The 17735-nt window shown below is 37.6% G+C and overlaps 4 protein-coding genes across 4 annotated transcripts in view; 1 reads left to right on the top strand and 3 right to left on the bottom strand.

Annotated features, from left to right (window-relative positions):
* Positions 1-6265, bottom strand: part of LOC134650263 (photoreceptor outer segment membrane glycoprotein 2-like) — a 104687-nt gene extending 98422 nt beyond the window's left edge. Inside the window, exons 1-5 of the mRNA XM_063505218.1 lie at positions 6145-6265; positions 5556-5769; positions 5151-5281; positions 4529-4682; positions 3546-3791 (exon numbers count right to left, since the gene is read on the bottom strand). Coding sequence (XP_063361288.1) covers positions 3564-3791; positions 4529-4682; positions 5151-5281; positions 5556-5769; positions 6145-6251 — 834 coding nt within the window. The 5' untranslated portion in view covers positions 6252-6265 and the 3' untranslated portion in view covers positions 3546-3563. The remainder of the gene's footprint in view (positions 1-3545; positions 3792-4528; positions 4683-5150; positions 5282-5555; positions 5770-6144) is intronic.
* On the top strand, positions 1243-2076 carry LOC134650084 (protein PET117 homolog, mitochondrial). The gene is made up of 2 exons (XM_063504914.1): positions 1243-1462; positions 1855-2076. Exons 1-2 carry the CDS (start codon positions 1368-1370, stop codon positions 1982-1984), a joined length of 225 nt encoding a protein of 74 aa, XP_063360984.1. The 5' UTR covers positions 1243-1367; the 3' UTR covers positions 1985-2076.
* Positions 2006-2725, bottom strand: LOC134650083 (large ribosomal subunit protein bL20m). The gene is made up of 2 exons (XM_063504913.1): positions 2648-2725; positions 2006-2560 (listed from the first exon to the last, which is right to left on the bottom strand). The coding sequence occupies exon 2, from the start codon at positions 2552-2554 to the stop codon at positions 2078-2080; it is 477 nt and encodes a 158-aa protein (XP_063360983.1). The 5' UTR covers positions 2555-2560; positions 2648-2725; the 3' UTR covers positions 2006-2077.
* A 3687-nt stretch (positions 6266-9952) lies between the features above and the next one.
* On the bottom strand, positions 9953-16087 carry LOC134650086 (succinyl-CoA:3-ketoacid coenzyme A transferase 1, mitochondrial). Its single transcript, XM_063504915.1, has 10 exons — positions 15849-16087; positions 15462-15660; positions 15059-15177; positions 14286-14426; positions 13526-13785; positions 12897-13057; positions 12417-12572; positions 11717-11838; positions 10846-11016; positions 9953-10140 (listed from the first exon to the last, which is right to left on the bottom strand). Exons 1-10 carry the CDS (start codon positions 15915-15917, stop codon positions 9991-9993), a joined length of 1548 nt encoding a protein of 515 aa, XP_063360985.1. The 5' UTR covers positions 15918-16087; the 3' UTR covers positions 9953-9990.
* Positions 16088-17735: the final 1648 nt, after the last annotated feature.

The following is a 17735-nucleotide window of genomic DNA, read 5'->3' on the forward strand; positions in this document are numbered from 1 at the left end:
TGACATTCATGGGCAATTATTCCATCAAAGTTTACCGGCTTCATGACTCAGGAATATGGGGAAACGATCGGCGTGCCGCAAATCGCATGCGCAAACTAACCTTCATACTGATGATTATATCAATGATAACAAACTCTCTATGACATCATAGTGTTAGTTAACAACTCGTAAAAATGCAAGCGATTCCACAAATAGAGTTTTTCTAATGATGACACATACTAACAAGCACAATGCATCACACTTCTTCCGGCGAGCCTTGACGAGCGCGAAAAATCAATAAGTACCTTGTAGAATATTTACCGTAATTGTTCTTGGTTAACCTAGTAAGCTAATTTATAGAGAATATAACTTCTACGTTTTTGTATGTACTGAAACTATACCTTTCCCGTCCGAGATTACGTTACGAGTTACGAAGGTAGACCGTGTCCTACATTAAATTTAGTGATTTTTCTTGACGTAACCTAAAAGTCCTAAATCCGGCTTATTTCTATCAATGCTTCGAAGACTGTGGAAGGATTCAGTGAAAAAGTTTATAAAACATCAGTTATCATTCTATTACAATATTTTATCAATATTTCAAATACTTGCCGTACAGCACTGTGGTTTCATTGATCTTGAATCTTCTTTGAAACAGTCTCCCAAATAAAACGACTAAATAAGCTCTGAGATAATATCCCACATCCCAAACCAGAAGCAAAATAACAATAATTGTTATAATTACGCTATACATCTCGCTATATTAGTGAATGCGATTTAGAATTAACACAAGCTTGCCGCGCGACCCATACCTTGACACTAGCAATTTTAACAGCTGACGGATGAAAGCTCAAGGTCGTCTGCGCGGATGTGACGCGTTTCACGCTGTATTAGATTTATTATATTATCCATTAGATAAAAATCAACAAATAATATAAACTCATATAAATAATAGTCTCAATTTTAGCCTTAACACTCGGTCGCACTGATCCACGACTTTGGTTCGGTTCATAGTCAAAGAGAATATAATCACTACGTGTTCATAGTCCCCTGCCATGTTCGATCGCGTGCGTAAACGCGGTTCGCAGAGTAGAATACTTCTCTCTCACTCTCATGCATTCTTATTGGCCGTCTTACCATCAAATAGTTTAGTTTTAGAACGTATCCCTATTCTAAAATACTTCTCCCAACTGTCAATGTCAATGAATGACAAGTGACAGTGTAATTAACTATTCGAAGATATATCCTATTTTCCCTAAAATATTTTAGTTCTTTGCACGGATTAGATAATATTTAAAATGATAGTACTTGAATAAAGCTAAATTTCGTTCTAACAGCTATGAAACCGATATAAATAGTGTTAGGAATATTGAGTAAAAACAACCTAATCAATGTCTTCCACTAGTTCGAAACTAATTCTGGGGCTCTCGTGCGCAATATCTTTGGGCATAGTGAGCTATGTTCACATAAAGCAACAATCCGACAGGTAATAAATATAGTTCATAATGTCCTTACTTTATCCACATAGCTGCAGTCGTAAAAGGAGGCTTAAAAGTTACCTAAGAAATATCTCTGGTATGTAACAATAAATATTTATTTAGATGGGCATAGTTGCCAGCTCAAGCAACAGAGTGTGTCAAGTCTACAAAGGTGTGGACATGGGAATTTATTTCCCACCTTTTACCACTGGTAACTCCTGGGAAAAATAATTTCCAGTAGTTACCACCAACTCGGCTCGGAATTTTTATAGACTACTATTTTCTATATACCATTATTACCATTTAAGTGCTCAGATTGCTATCTTTTAAAAACTAGTAAATCTCGTAACTAGTAATATAAGAATACTGTGTCTATTTATATGCTTTTTTAATTTTACAGGGAAAAAATGCATGAAGGTGTACTGAAGGATGTAGAGCGACAACAAAGAAGAAAAATAGAAAACCTGTACATGCTTGAGAAACAAAATGAACTAACCAAACAATTAAAGAAAGGTTTAAATGAGACTTAGCAATGTAAATAAAACATAAGAGTTAACCTAATTTTGTTTATTTCCTAATGAAACACTTATAAATAGAATTTAGATTAAATACATATAAACAATTCACTTTTTTTCTTTCAACCATTGCTCTAACATGACATCCTTCAGGTTTAGGTTGATACCAGTTGGGTATTGTTTGTCAACCGTGTCCACAAATCCGTCAAGGCGTAACTTCTCCTTAGCCACAGCAGCTAGCGATTCAAAAGTTCGCGGTTCCCAGGAGGCCAAATTGGAGAGTGACTTGCGGTCCAACATTATGTTGGCCCGGTCGAGACCCTCTTTAAGCTGAAACTGTGTAATGTTGTGCTGCTCACACGCTGCAGTGATCCTTGTGTTCCACAAATCCTTCATATCTTGCTTCTTCAGCTCCCGGGCCTTAGTCGCGTATGCTAGCGCTCGGTGTACATTACGCACAGTGACGGAATAACAGTTTCTGCGACGACCGATGTAATGAGCAGCTAGTCTAAAAATCCTTCTTTTTCGCCAAAATTCATCTGGGCCTCGGACCCGGATTAAATTTGTAATAGTGAGAAATACCATTGCTACCTGCGAATAAAATGAAAACGTAAGGAATGAACTATGTTAAAAAGAAATTTTGCGGCTCATGATTTTTTTAACTCCTTACTTTAATACCTTATTTGTATGATAAATAAATAAATCCAACCAAGTAAGACGAAATGCAAAATAGATATAACCTAAAATAGTGACATTGACAGAGAGATCAATTTTTTTTTAATAATTATGGCATGGCCTAGATCCGAGTTCTTTAAGCCATTTGATCGATAACCGTTTATAATCGATATTTTTTGTTAATATCCCGATAATTTATCATCGCGTCACTACTATCCCTATGCCTATGTAGTATAAAGCTCTATGCCTATTTCCTGGTACTTACGATGTACTTAATAGACTGTGGTCGTGGGACGCGAGTTTGGAGTCGATTTCGCAGAGTGTGGAGGGGGCTTAAGATAGTTTTAAGCTCCCTCCACACTCGTGCGTAGCCCCCTCCAGACTATGTGCGTGAATCGCGGGCGAAGCCGCGAACGCACGAGTGTGGAGGGGGCTCGTGAATCGCAGCGCGAAGCCGCGCACGCGAGTGGTAGGGGCTTTATAAATAATCATTAGATATTATTCCACGCAAACCAAGTCGCAGGCAGAAGTTATAGTACTCATATATTTTATTTGATTGAATCCTGGAGAATCGCATTTTGCAATTCTATTCTCCTCTTCTTTATTTATTATAATTTAGTACTTTAACATTCATTGCCAGCAAAATTTGCTGGATTTAGAGAGTAACTGGACACAGCAATACCTGAAAGACGATGGAGATATCTCCATCTGCCTTCTAAGTGTTTCTGGGTCCATGTCGTCAGTTAGTAAATTCAAAAACGTTTATAAAGCTATTTAAAAATAGTCTGTTCGGAAAGAGAAGACTCGTGGAATGTTTTGGGGCCCATACATTACACAACTCTTCTCTTTCCCCACATACTCTATTGTATTGAGAATATAAATTAAAATGGTTACCTATTACAATGTATTATGTACAAAATTAGGGAAGTCCCGACGCCGATTCATCAGGCACATCTCCCACTGCTTTCTTGGGTGAGTCCGATCCTTCAGCATCACTATCGTCCGAGGCCGATTCAAGCGAGCCACTCCAGTCAAAGTTGGGGTTCACGTTGAGAAGATTCTTTACGTCGTACACGCGAGTTTTGCTTTGTTTGGTTGGGTTGCAGGTTTTTTTCTCATTGGATACAGCCAGAATGAAAACTAAAACCTAGGCAAAAGGACATTCTACATTCAGCTGTTAGGTGAGTACCTACGGAGAAGCTACTGGGATGGACCCACGAAAGTCATCGTTTGAAACATAGCCCCTAGCATCACTTATTGCGTTGTCACTCGCGACTGTACATAAATGTCAAGTGCGACTTCAAAGTACCTATGGTATGGAGTCGCGCGCAACAATGCAAGTCATGCTAGGGAGTCATGTATAGTAAGTTAGTAGGTATAGAAGTTATACATATAGTTTGTCAAGGGACTATCTCATTTCAAACATAGAGAATCAATACAATCTTTGTCTAACACTATAGTACTATTAGCACCCAAAAGAAAAGGATGAGTATAGTTTTTTTTATTCTTATTTACTGTCAAATTTGGTTTGACCAACTATAGAATGAACATATGCATATGCCCTTTTGGGAAAATTGATTTTCGTTTTAATACCAAGTGAAATTCATAATCGTACTTGCTATGCAATTAGAACTACCTGACTTATACATTTTTGATGAAGGAGGTGTATTTTAGCCTATACCTAATAGGTACCTACTGTAATACTGTAAGTATTACATATAGCTGGTCAAGCAGATCTTGTCAGTAGAAAAAAGCGGCAAATTTGAAAAATGTAGGCACGAAGGGATATCGTCCCATAGAAAATTTGAATTTCGCGCCTTTTTTTACTGACAAGATTTGCTTGACTAGCTTTAGGTATACGAAAACAAGAAGAGTATCTATTACCTCAACTGCAAAAACGGAAGAAAAAATAGTCAACTGAATAACCAGCGCAGTCATGATTGTTACATAGAGTTGCTCAGCGCATCCACTCAAATGTATAGACGAGGTTCCCATCTCCGTCAAGTAGTTTGATATGCACGATCCTGTTTTACAGCAACTAGAACATGATGCAAATGTTTAGGTAACTACAACTTTACACGGTATATACCCACTGACAATCCAACCTCTAGACTGAGCTTAGGCCAATTTTTTCATGAAACCGATGCTGCCAAAAATACGGGGGTGCGGGGGGACGAGGTGAGCGAATCCCGTGCCGTGATTGGTCCGTTCAAAGACACGGACCAATCACGGCACGGGATTGACTCGAAGATGGAGTAACGCTACCGTATGTGTGGCAGAGGGGGTAGCGCGACTATGTTATGTCTAGAGGTTGGATTGTCTGTGCCTATACCTATAAAAGCCGTAACAGACTACCGCACCACACCGCGACCTCGGTTCACTCGTTTCGGCTCTGTTTTCGGTCACTTAATAATTAAATTAAAAATTAAGATTGCAGGAAGAGAGTCAAATGAGAATGGGTGCATCGGTAGAAGTTGTAGGTTGCTGTATACTGTTTTGTTTTTACCTGAGAGGAACGCTATCAGTAGCAAGCGCCACTCCGTTCGAACGTAGTTTTGTATCAGAAGTGGGATCCCATTCGTAATCGCGTGTATAGTCGTACCAGTCTTTGCTAAACCAATCCGCATAGGAGTCAAGCTGAAAGTAAGGTAGGTGAGCGTTTTCCAAAAAAAATGTACATTTCATTCATGTCTTCAAAATATTGACTTCTTGAGCTCATTTTACTCTGAATCATTTGTACATCACGCCTCATACATGAAAAAATGTGTCCCAAGATTTCCTTTACAGATCGTCACATTTTTGTATGAATAATTTTTTTATTTGTATGAACGTGACGCACTGGAAAAATGCTTTGAAGAAATATTTATCTCTTGTTGTGAATATAGTAAAATCTAGGTACAAAATAACATACCCCACAACACCTGATTCCCCATTGTAAAATGTCCATAAGGTGTTTGAGTTTAGCGTCCTGCCTATAATTGTCCATAGCTTTACAAATGGTTTTTTTGATGCAATCTTTACAGCGATAGATCTTGTGCGAGCAAAGACAGGCACCGATAAAGCTCATTATAATTATCGTTGCCATGCAGACCCAGAGATCCCAACACAAAACTCTTGAATAAGGACTGTAACAGAAGTAAATTGTTACACTAATATCCCATCCTCTCTCATATTGTTTAAAGAATCATTATCATTGTGACCAAACTCTGATACTTGAGAACTCGGTAGTCAGTAACAAACTTAGAAATATTATTGAATCCAATGCTAAACGAGAGTAGGTAGGTATTATGGGATTTATGGGTTTTGAATTATTTTTTGTAAGAAAAATATGAATATAATTCATTAACATTCGGTATTTCCCCTTAAAAGTTATTCTAAGAGGTAGATACATGAAGGTCGATAGTGTAATAGCAAAACCAAATTATTAAATAAATTGTAATCACAGCTGGCTCCTATAGTAACGTAAAAAGAGTAGGTACTTAAATAAAATAATACTGAACTCTATTTTTTCCCCTTTAGATATCATGTAGAGCAGGTAGAAATTTATTGGCAACATAATGATCCCAGTAAGCAGTGATAGCGAGAGAAGTACGTCCAAATGAAGCATTTCCACAATTATTGATAGACCTGTAATCAAATGCATCATCAAATGGGTATTGACTGTGTGACTGATACACCTAGGTCCTAGATACACCTAAGCAGTAGTGTACGGTTACGTATTGTTTTGCCAATTAATATTGAATCATCACCTAGAAAAGTAGTCATATTATTGATCGCAGTCTACAATCTAGTTCAGGTATAATTTTGCAGTGAACGCGTAGTTAAACTCTGGCACATCCACTTCGTCAGTAGAAAAAGGCGGCAAATTAAAAAAATGTAAGCGCGAAGACGAACTCCCATAGAAAATTTGAATTTCGGGCCTTGAATGATGACAAAGTGGGTGTGTTTGAGTATAATGGAATGGACCACCGCTTCTAGTTTCTTCACCATGCATTTTGCACATTGCCAATAAGCCAAGAAAGTAACAGCTAAGAAAAAATAATATGCCTGACGACTTGAATGGACTTTTGTGGAACATAATTATAACCTTGAATATCAGTATTAAAAGAGTGAATAAAAGTAAATATTTTTGACTAGGTACCCTCAGGCATCTGCTATGTAGGTATGTAGTTGTTAAATTGTGTAAAAATAAGCGTTATACATACAGAAAAATAAAACCAAAGCAATAACGATCATGACCAGCGCGGCCAGCGATAAGTACCAAACGCCCCAAACTATAGCGGGGTGGTTATGTTTGTCATTATCTACTCTAATGGCACATTTTATTTTTCCTCCGCACATATTTCCTTAAAATACAAAATATGTCGGTAAAGTGATCTATTTACAAATCGTATTGACAGACATTACATAGTTCGAACACTTCTGACAACCATAGACCTCTCCCATAGAGTTATTAAATAAATAAAAAATCTATTAAACATGATTAAACTACGGCCTCGTTTCGTCATCGTTGGTTTTGGGTTTTGGCAGATTCATGACTGGATATATATAGTCCGTCAACCAAATCTTGTCAGTAGCAATGTAAAGCAAACTAAAGTAGGGCAACACTCAAAGAGCAGTATTGCGCTAAGAAAAGCAGCAATGTACATCGAACCAAGATTTTTCCGCTGAGCGCGCCCTGCGTACGTCAATTCAAATTGTCACTCGCGGTTTATTGAAAAAATTTGAAACGGACGGACAATTTAAAAGCGATGTTAAAACAATGTTAATCAAAATGATGAACAAATTTGAAGATATCAAAAACAACTTCCTATCGTAGTGCTTATATTCTCTTTGTTCCCTATCTATGTCTTCTAAGTTTACTAAAATAAAATCATATCAAAATGCAGATAATTAGATAGTGCATATATTTGTTATTTACAATATAATATGCCACTTGTTAATGTAAATTAGTGTACTCTTCTGGATGAATATGACATACCTGTGTAATTTTTTTGATTGGTATATATTGTAAAATAGGATTACATATTAAAAATAAAACAACTGATATTTGGGTGTTTATTTAATTTAAAGGTAAATAAGATAAGGGTCACTTTAGCTTACACTATAATTCAGGTCATTAATTGAAAAAATATAATGAAGTTACCAATGTTACCGGGTCACTTCAACCAAGCATAATACTCTGTAGTATTCTATTGCATCTTTGTAAATAGTCACAACTGATTGCTGAAAATATTAGACATGTGGGCCTATGGACGGTTTCCAGGACACAATTTATGGTCTTGTTGGATAGATTTAGGCATACGTTTTAATTTTATTTATGCCTTTTAACCCTAAAACAAAAAAACTGAACATAATCTTAAAGTTCGAAAGAGTTCTTCCAGTATGTACTTGTCATAACCTCAATTTTTAGTAATGTTTACCATCAACAAGCATGATTGTATATTGTAGGCCCCTTAGCTTTGCTTATTCTTATTTAATGTATTGGTATTTAATGGTGACAGCAGAAATATCTCTTGAAACAGAAACGATTCAGAATGAAAACCAAATGAAAACAAATAAGGTGACGGCTGTCGTTCACGATCCACATTCCACAGATAAAACACAGATGACACGCATTTTGGAATTATTCGAACACAGTGTTGCTAACCCGCGATTTTTCAAATTTGCCGCCTTTTACTACTGACAAGATTTGGTTGACGGACTTTATTATACTACTCTTTGATCGACCGTCCAGTGGCGTCCTCTTTTCTTCATTAAGGGGAATTGTGTTTTCTAAACGAAATAATTTCTGTACTTATAAATCAGTATTTTTAATATTGTTATCCTTACTGATTCTTCAACTTTTGGTCTTTATCACATTCGTTTTATATTACCTACTTACTTTTGACTTTATCACCTAAACGGAAAAATGTGGCCACCAAATTTCATATCACATATATACTGGATCAACCAAATCTTGTCACTAGTAAAAGGCGGCAAATTTGAAAAATCGCGGGTTAGCAACACTGTGTTCGAATAATTCCAAAATCGCGTGTCATCTGTGTGTTATCTGTGGAATGTGGATCGTGAATGACAGCCATCATCTTATTGTTTACATTCTGAATCGTTTCTATTTCAAGAGAAATTTCTGCTGTCACCATTAAATACGAAGATTATGCATGACCTCAAGCAAAGCTAAGGTGCCTACAATGTACAATCATACTCGTTGACGGTAAACATTATTAAAATTTGAGGTTATGATAATTCACTCGAACTGACGTATGAAGGGCGGAAAAATAAACAGTTTTGGTCGATGTACATTGCTGCTTTTCTTAGCGCAATTCTGCTCTTTGAGTGTTACATGGTGTTACCCACTTTAATTTGCAGTACATTGCTACTGACAAGATTTGCTTGACGCACTATAGTTGATAAAGCAAAAAATGAAAATGGAAGAAAACATAAACGACTTCATTATTATGACTTTATTAAGTAACATTATAATTTCCAAGCATTTTGATATTCGAGCTTAGAATAAAATTGATCACAAACTTAACTTTTTTTATTTAACAAATTGGCAGTGTATACTTAAAATATTATTTATGTACTTATAAGGTACGTATATATAATAAATTGTAACAAAATAGTAGTTTATGCAACAGTGATATAATAAGGGTTCTTAAAATTCAAGGGTCGAAGTTACAAAACGAGACGTAGTCGAGTTTTGTAAAATAAGACCCGAGAATTTTAAGAACCAATTATGAGCTGTTGCATACATTACTTTTTCTATGACAGCTGCAGCAAAAAAAAAAAAAAAAAAAAAAAAAAAAAAAAGTTATTAAAAAAAAAGAGTTATTATTAAAAAAAAGAGTTATTATTTAAAAAAAATTGAGTTATTATTAAAAAAAAAAAAGAGTTATTATTGTAAATGAAAACATACCTCTTTCAATCAAGATGATCGGAACTTGTATCTTTAAAAAAAATAAAGCAGTTGTATTATACTCATAAGATGACTGCTAGCAGTCATCTTATGAGCCTATAGACAAAGCATTCAAATGACATTGCTTTAGATATCACTGTCAGTCATTTAATTGACACATTTAAGTGCTGGAGTAGAAAAATATACATTTTTAGTATGATTTCATAAGAATAAGTATAAACTTACTTAGCTTAGAAGTAGGTACGCGGCGGCGAGAAAAAGACTAGCGACCTACTATTTTCTCGCACAAGTAACATCCTGTAAGTTAAATTATGTGTGTAAAAGTGTAAACCATGCATTGTTTATTTTTATATTTTATTAATAAAAAAATAAACATGCTGGCCTTATAAATAAAAACCCTCGCCGGCGAATAAAGAATTTGCTTCGCTTAGTCTATTTCCAAGACATCTCCCATCTTCTTCAGGTCCTTGGAGACTTGGAACTCGCACCCCGTGGCCACGATCACGTCTTCCACCGTCACTCCTTCAGCCAGCTCGGTTAGTGTCAGACCCCTCTCCTTGTCTACATCGAAGACCGCCTGAAAATTACAGTTCATCGTCACTAGTCTTTATTGTACCCTAATCTAGGTTATTCTCTAAGAAACCTTGGTTTCTGAATAGAAATACTTGAATAAGAAAGAGATTGTATGGTTATCCCACAGCAAATGTAGGTTGACCAAACTATGGCTGAGCCTAGATTTATGGTCATTGCACACGGCGCATGTACCATGTAACAAGTAAATTTGCGCTGTTTGCGGTCTACTTGCACCATCAACATTTTGAACTCGAGTATTGTAATACTTTTATGTAATTAAACGTAATTTTACTCTAGCTTCGATTTCGCCCCACTTGATCACTAATTTCCACTCCCATCCCTGGCATATTTAACTACACTAGGGACTAGGGACTCTCACTCTTTGGCACTCGGAAACTATAAGCATTAGGTATTACATCGATCCCTTCGCCAGACACTTTCTGCTATCTGCCTGTTAACCTTTTCCACGCCGTGTCAAACACAAAAGCTGTCACTCAGACGCCACATCATTGAAGTGTCAAAACTGAAGTTGAACTTTATGTATATGCACGTAGGTCGATGTTGCTCTGTGGTCTGTCACCGATTAATCGGTCTTTGGCGTTGAACGTACGGTGTGGATATATCGGCCATTGGCGTCCAAAAGGTTAAGAGGGAAGAGGGTCCTTCTCAGCAGAAAAGGTTTTGAAAACGAATAGTACCCTTTCCGTACCTTTTCAGTGATGATCATGTCAACGCAGTTCTTGCCGGTGAGAGGCAGCTCGCACCGGGGCAGGATGCGGTGGCCGCCGCCCTTGGTGGTGTGTTCCATGGTGATCACCACCTTGGTGCGCGGCGCAGACACCAGGTCCATGGCTCCGCCCATCCCTTTTACCATTTTGCCCTGGAATTAAATGTACATATTGCAAAAAAGGGTAACTATCTAAGGCCTACTCGCACCATTCCACTAACTCAGGGTGAACTGGTTAAACATGGTGTCACCATGGTTACCAGTACAATTTGACACTAGGTTAACGGTTTAACCGCTTAACTCCGGGTTAGTGGGATGGTGCAAGTGCGCCTAATAAGTACGGGGTTATAAACCAAACCCTAGTCAATACATAGTCAATACTTGAGAAAACCAAAGGGACTTCCAAAATATTCTGCCCACTCGCATATTTTTAATTAACCGTGACATTATTTAGTACAATAGAGAAATCATAAATGTAACTCCAAAGAATCAACGGGGTAGTCGTTAAATTTAATCAGATTCAAAACTGGTGACCAACACGATCAGATTGTTATGTACGAATCATGGCGACCCTGCCACCTAGAAGTATAAGACTAGGATAACATAACTAATTACATCATGACCCAGTTGGCCAAGTCACCGTACCGCGAGACTTGCATGGCGCCCATCACCGTCAATTCGATGTGGCCGAATCATGGCGACCCTGCCGTGTGACTAAATATTAGGAGATAAGACTAAGGCAACTTGCAGGAATCATGCAACTCGACGTGCCTTGAAACCTACAATAGTTGACATAGCTCCCAAAACTTTGAAGGTGAATTATGGCGATGTATAAATATACAACACAACTTACAGGAATCATCCAGTTGGCCAAGTCGCCGTACTGTGAGATTTGCATGGCGCCCAAAATGGTCAAGTCGATGTGGCCGCCGCGAATCATTGCGAAACTATCATCGGACGAGAAGAACGATGCTCCTAGAAAATTGTTATGAAAAATTTAGCAAATTATTCAGATTCTTGACCTGACTCATAGACAAGTAAAGATGGTATTACCGCCTATACAATTTCTTTGTCCAATTTGTGTTACGTCTCACATTTTGCTTAATGAGAGAGTCAGACGCAATGACATTGGCCAAAGAAATTGGACAGGTGGTATTCCACCCCAAAATGTTTCTTTTCTTTAACCCTCCAGGGGTCTCGAGGTGGGCCATTTGATATTATAATTTGGTTGCTCTTATTCCGTTCACCCTACTTATTAGCAGAACTGAATCTGAACAAAAGAACCCTGAAATATTGGCCCAGTGCCCAGGCATAGTACCTTAAGTGCCTACGATTTATCGACCACACAAGTGTCAATAGAATTTCAACCTTAGCAATTGGATTTAAGGTTCAAATTAGATTAGACTTTCGAACTTGGATTATTTGGGAAAATCTTGGTGCAAACTGTAAAGGGTTAACCCTTTCGGCCTCGTCATCGTCTTCTTTCTCAAAATTAAGAGATGCAAGTAGAAGCTTTATGAAGAATTAGTAGCGCAGAAAATCTTAAAAATTACCTGGAAGTATGGTGACAGTTTCCTTTCCAGCATTGATGAGGTCTGCATCCACTTGGTCCTCAGTTGGAGCAGGTCCTAAGCCAAGTATACCATTTTCGGATTGCAGCAGCACTTTGACGTTCTTGGGAATGAAGTTACTGGCCAGCATGGGCATACCTTAAATTAGTTAAAAGTAAATATATAAAAAAATATATTCTTTGTAAAAGTTGGCCCTGAATAAACAGAAACTGGTAATTTTTTATTATACTTGGTCAACCAGATCTTGACAGTAGAAAAAGGCGGCAAATTTGAAAAATATAGGCGCGAAGGGATACCGGCCCATAGAAAATTGGAATTTTTTTACTGACAAGATTTGCTTGACCAGCTATAAATCATGTATTTTGTCTAGTGATTACTCTGCTAGCACGCCATTCGCGAACCAACAGCGAAAGGATTACTAAGACTCGTAAGCATTTGGATTATTTTTTTACAATTATTCACCTATTCCAAGATTTGCATGCATGCCATCCTTAAATTCCAAAGCGGCCCTTCTAATGATCCTCTCACGCATCAGATCTGCCGGTTTCTTCTCTTTCTGATCTCCCGTCTTCTGAACGATCCTCCTCTCAATTCGCTTCTCATACTTTTCACCCTTGATAACCCTGTAAATAATAGACATTATTTAATTGTATAGGCCGTAAGTATATTGGGGCATTCCAGTGGAATGCCCCAATATACTTACGGCTTACATACTTACGGTGGAATGATTCCACGAGAATGTCCCTGTTGCGGACTTCTTACTGAAACCTACAGTTTTACTCTTTACCTATATTCAAATGATTTTGACGTTGTCATGGTTACAGAATAAATAAACATGTCAATGTGGAAAAACAGAGCTTTTAATTTGAGAAAAGATATTGAATATATTATATAAATAGAATCCGCTAAAAATTCAAGTATTTGTGTTACCGGGCGGCGTCGGTAACAGTCCCTTACGAAATGCTTTAGAGTTTGTGTAAACGACGTAAACCGCCATAAGGTACCTTTTCCCGTGGAACGTCACAAATGACAGACTGAATCACGCGCCAGTCCAGCTAGAAGTTGATAAATACTAATAATTTCTTTAATACCTATGTACAAATATTGACGGCACATGTACATAATCTGGGTCGAGTTCATCAACAATTTCCTCAACTTCAGCTATAGTGATCCTCGCCGCTCTGCACATAGCCGGGTTGAAGTTGCGGGCGCTCTTCCTGAAGATCAAGTTGCCATGTCTGTCTGCTTTCCAGGCTTTGACCAGGGCGAAGTCTCCGACGATGGCTTTCTCCATTATGTAGTTGTGGCCGTTGAATTGTTGGACGAGCCGGGAGGCGCTTGGGATGTCGATCTGAAAGGTAAGATATTCTTGTTCATGTACGCTAGCTTTTAGCAAGGGCCGATTTTATGACAGCTTGGAATACAATCGGGCGACTTTTTTTAAATAATGGGAGCAGAAGTTTTGCCCAGATCTAGTCCGAACTAAACCTACCTGCAGTAAATAAACTACTCTTCAAATTTTTTTATGAGTGTGAAATTGGCAAAGTTAGGTGGGACTTACATATCTCATAATAGTCACCATGGCAAATTCTTATAAAAGTAACTATTTATAATATGTATATATATATTGCATATGTGTCATCTTAGAAGTTGCAATGCTTACTGCTTACTTATCAACAGGTATTATGCTTTATGCTTATTTGCCACCATTGCAGTGCAAAGATGTGTATATCAAAGAAATACATCATTTTGTATTATCCCCGTACTTTCCACTGACACTATATTGTTTATTGGGACAATCAAACTTCAATTCTAAATATAAAATCACAAGAGTGATTTGGCTATACCTACCTTGCCATCCTTGGTGTATTTGATAGGCGAACCACCCTCTTGAATAAGAGTACCATAGCCAGTGGGGGTGAAGAAAGCAGGAATACCTGCCCCTCCCGCTCTGATCCTCTCTGCTAAGGTGCCTTGTGGAGTCAGCTCAACCTGAAATTTATAAAGTGAAAGCACAGAATAAATAATAGTACTAGGTACAGAAGACTTACTCTCTAACAAAACGCGTCTGTTACGATCAGCACAGATATGGCCGCAAGGTGGCGACAGCGCCACGCGCGGCTTATGGCTAGCCACCAAAATTGGTGTGGAACGGATGTACTTTTAGCTACCTGTAGCAAAGCGACGAAATCGCGGAGTGAGCCACGCCTGGTGAAAGTCAAAGGCAAGTTTTAATTACCTATAGCATAGAGAAAAAAATACATAGAGTGCTCACTCCATACATCAGTTTTAGCACCAAAAAGACTGTTAGCATCTAGCATTGAGTAGCAGAACTATCAGTACTGCTACTTGACAATAGATAGTAAAACCGACCGGAAAGTCTTATGCTGTTGAGATAAGACTTTCCGGTCGGTGCTACATCTATTGTCAAGTAGCAGTACTGATAGTTCCGCTACTCAATGCTAGATGTAGACACTGAAATTAATAGTCTGAACTGATGTATGGAGTGAGCACTCTTGTCTTACTATATTTCTATATGCCTATAGTTAGGTACACAACATCGGGTATTAGTCCAAGAACAAGAATTAAGAGTAGGACGCTAGAGGTTAAGAAATAAGACTCACTTCCAACTCTCCAGTCAGGAACTGCCTTTCAAATTCAGCATTCTCTCCAACATAAGATGCAATCATCCTTTTGATTTGTTTGCTCTTGAGCAATATACCCAGGCCAAAGTTCTCCACTCCTACAAAAAAAATACTAAGCTTGAAAAAGGTTATTCTTTTAAAGAAGACCTTATTCAAAAGTTTCATCACTATCAGCTAATAGTTACCTATAATTTAAATACAAGTTAACTATAAATACACTTGCAAGTTACAGAAGTTTCCACAAAGTTGAGATAGTACTTGGGAACTTTTGAAAATTGTCAGGAAGTAAGTAGGTACAGGTAGTTCCCATTTTAGAAAGTTTTTGATAAGAAATTAAATAAGTAAGTAAGTATTAAGTTTATGAAAAAGTTAGTGTACCTACCTGCATTGTTGGAAACAACAGTCAACCCACTGACTTTTTGATTATTTAAGGCTTGAATAAGATTTTCCGGTATGCCGCACAACCCGAAACCGCCGACCAGAAGTTTAGACCCGTCTTTAATGTCCTTTACGGCTTCGTTGACATCGCTGTAGATTTTCCCTTTTTTGCTTGAAGTGCTGTAATTTGCACACGACAGAACCTGGAAATAAAGTATTTGACAATTTCACCTTTAATATGTGTTTAATATGTTACGCAACATCGCACATAAATACATAAATAAGTAGACGAAACTACGTAAACAAACTTGTTTGAAGATTCCACAGTAGGACGCATTTAAAAACAACCTTATGACATTGATTCATTGATTAAATTCACATGAGCACTTACCTTACTTATAGAGTACAAGGGTTTTGTGTTCGACAAGCTAAATATACGGACAATCGTCATGGGAGCCATTCTAATTTTTTTGTAATTTTTAATTTCCGATGTGCAGCTGTTTTGCAGTAAGTTGTTTTTGTTTACATTCGTTCGTCCCTTCTTACGTCAAACTGGCCAGTGACAGTCAAAATGTCAAAGATGCCGGTAACAAAAAAAACTTTTAACTTCACTACTATTGTTTCACGGCAAGAGCAGCGAACAAAGTGAACAAACTGCCGCACGGTTGCTAAAATAGAGACAATAATAAAATGATAAGAAAGATATTATAATCACTTGTTTGCGTCTTCGGTGGGCAGGTTCGAGGTCAACGGGTAAGCAAATATACCAGATCATGCCATTCGTTATGTAAATTCCACATTAATAAGTATATTGTTTACACACCACACCTCCCGCTCGGCCTGTTATTTCTTGTTAAGTATATATTATATTTAAGCCTACCTCCGTTACCACATATTGCGCTTGCGATTACCTATTTTATAGGTTTGTAACTTTGTACCAGGGATGTTGCGGATGCCGATTTTTTGACATCCGCGGATGCGGATGCGGATTTTTAAAGGCTCACATCCGCGGATGCGCATCCGCATTAACTCCGCATCGATTTTATGCGGATGTTGAAAATAATGCGGAAGTTCCGCGATTGCGGATGCGGATATTCGCAACATCCCTGGTTTGTACCTATAAAATAGGTAAGCGTGGACCTAGAACTCTATGGGTAGGTACTTACAACATAGGTAGGTACCTATTTGTTTTGTCTTTATATTAACTCTTCAACGGAACTTTCCTAGTTTTTCTACCTTTGTCTGTTGAAACAAGACCACGTTAAACCATTTGGCTAGATTAATTTCTTGTCTTTGTAATCGAAGTCTATGTCGGTTATATAAAAAAACGTTAGTGTAAAAAACCGGCCAAGTGCGTGTCGTGTCGAATCAGACCAAAATGTTTCCTAACTATACCTATCATATTAATCATTAATATACTATAATCTATACACAATCTCTAAATGTCAATCTTCTATGAAATTATGACGTTTAGGTAAATAACACTTGCACAGGGCTATCAAAATCTTTGCCTGATTGATACTGATGGAGTGAAGCTAAGTACCTAAAGCATAAATAAGTTGTAAAAAGTAATAAAACTTTTCTTAAATTAGAATAAAACGAAGTACTATAAACCATGAATTTTATTAAATCTTAAGAGTGTAATTACACAATATAAACAAATAAATGAATTAGACATAAAATACTAGGTAAATTTAATCATTCAATATTTTAAGTATACTTATCTTATGTCTTAACTAGTGACTGTACAATACATTAGCTAGTATAACTTTAACTATTAAATGGGGTAGTTGAATTCTGGTATAGGCAAGCCAGCGCATAAGTTTAGTTTAATTACTCAGTGATAATAGTGTGAAATACCTATGGTAATATGAAATTTAAGAAAATGCGAATTTAACGGCGAATATGCATGACTGGAATCAGTTTAAACAATACGATGCATGCCTACTACTGACCTACAGAGGGCGTCAATGGGCCATGATGCTCCGTGGCGTCTGCGTTAAGCTTTTAACCTCATTATACTCTACACATACAAGAAAGTATGAGATTGATTATACAATTTGGTCTATAACTATATAGCGGAGAAATATGATGGCTCCTCTACACGATGGGCCAACGCCGGCCACTCCAAGGGACCCAGCCATGCGGTAGAATGAGATAGCAATATCACTTGCTCCCTCTAACGCATAAATGCGTCCCTTGGAGTGGCCGGCGTTGGCCCATCGTTTAGAGGAGCCATGATGGGTATCCATCATATTTCGCCGCAACTACGCCCTGT

This window comes from Cydia amplana, chromosome 8, assembly GCF_948474715.1.
Source record: "Cydia amplana chromosome 8, ilCydAmpl1.1, whole genome shotgun sequence".
Lineage (NCBI taxonomy): Eukaryota > Metazoa > Arthropoda > Insecta > Lepidoptera > Tortricidae > Cydia > Cydia amplana.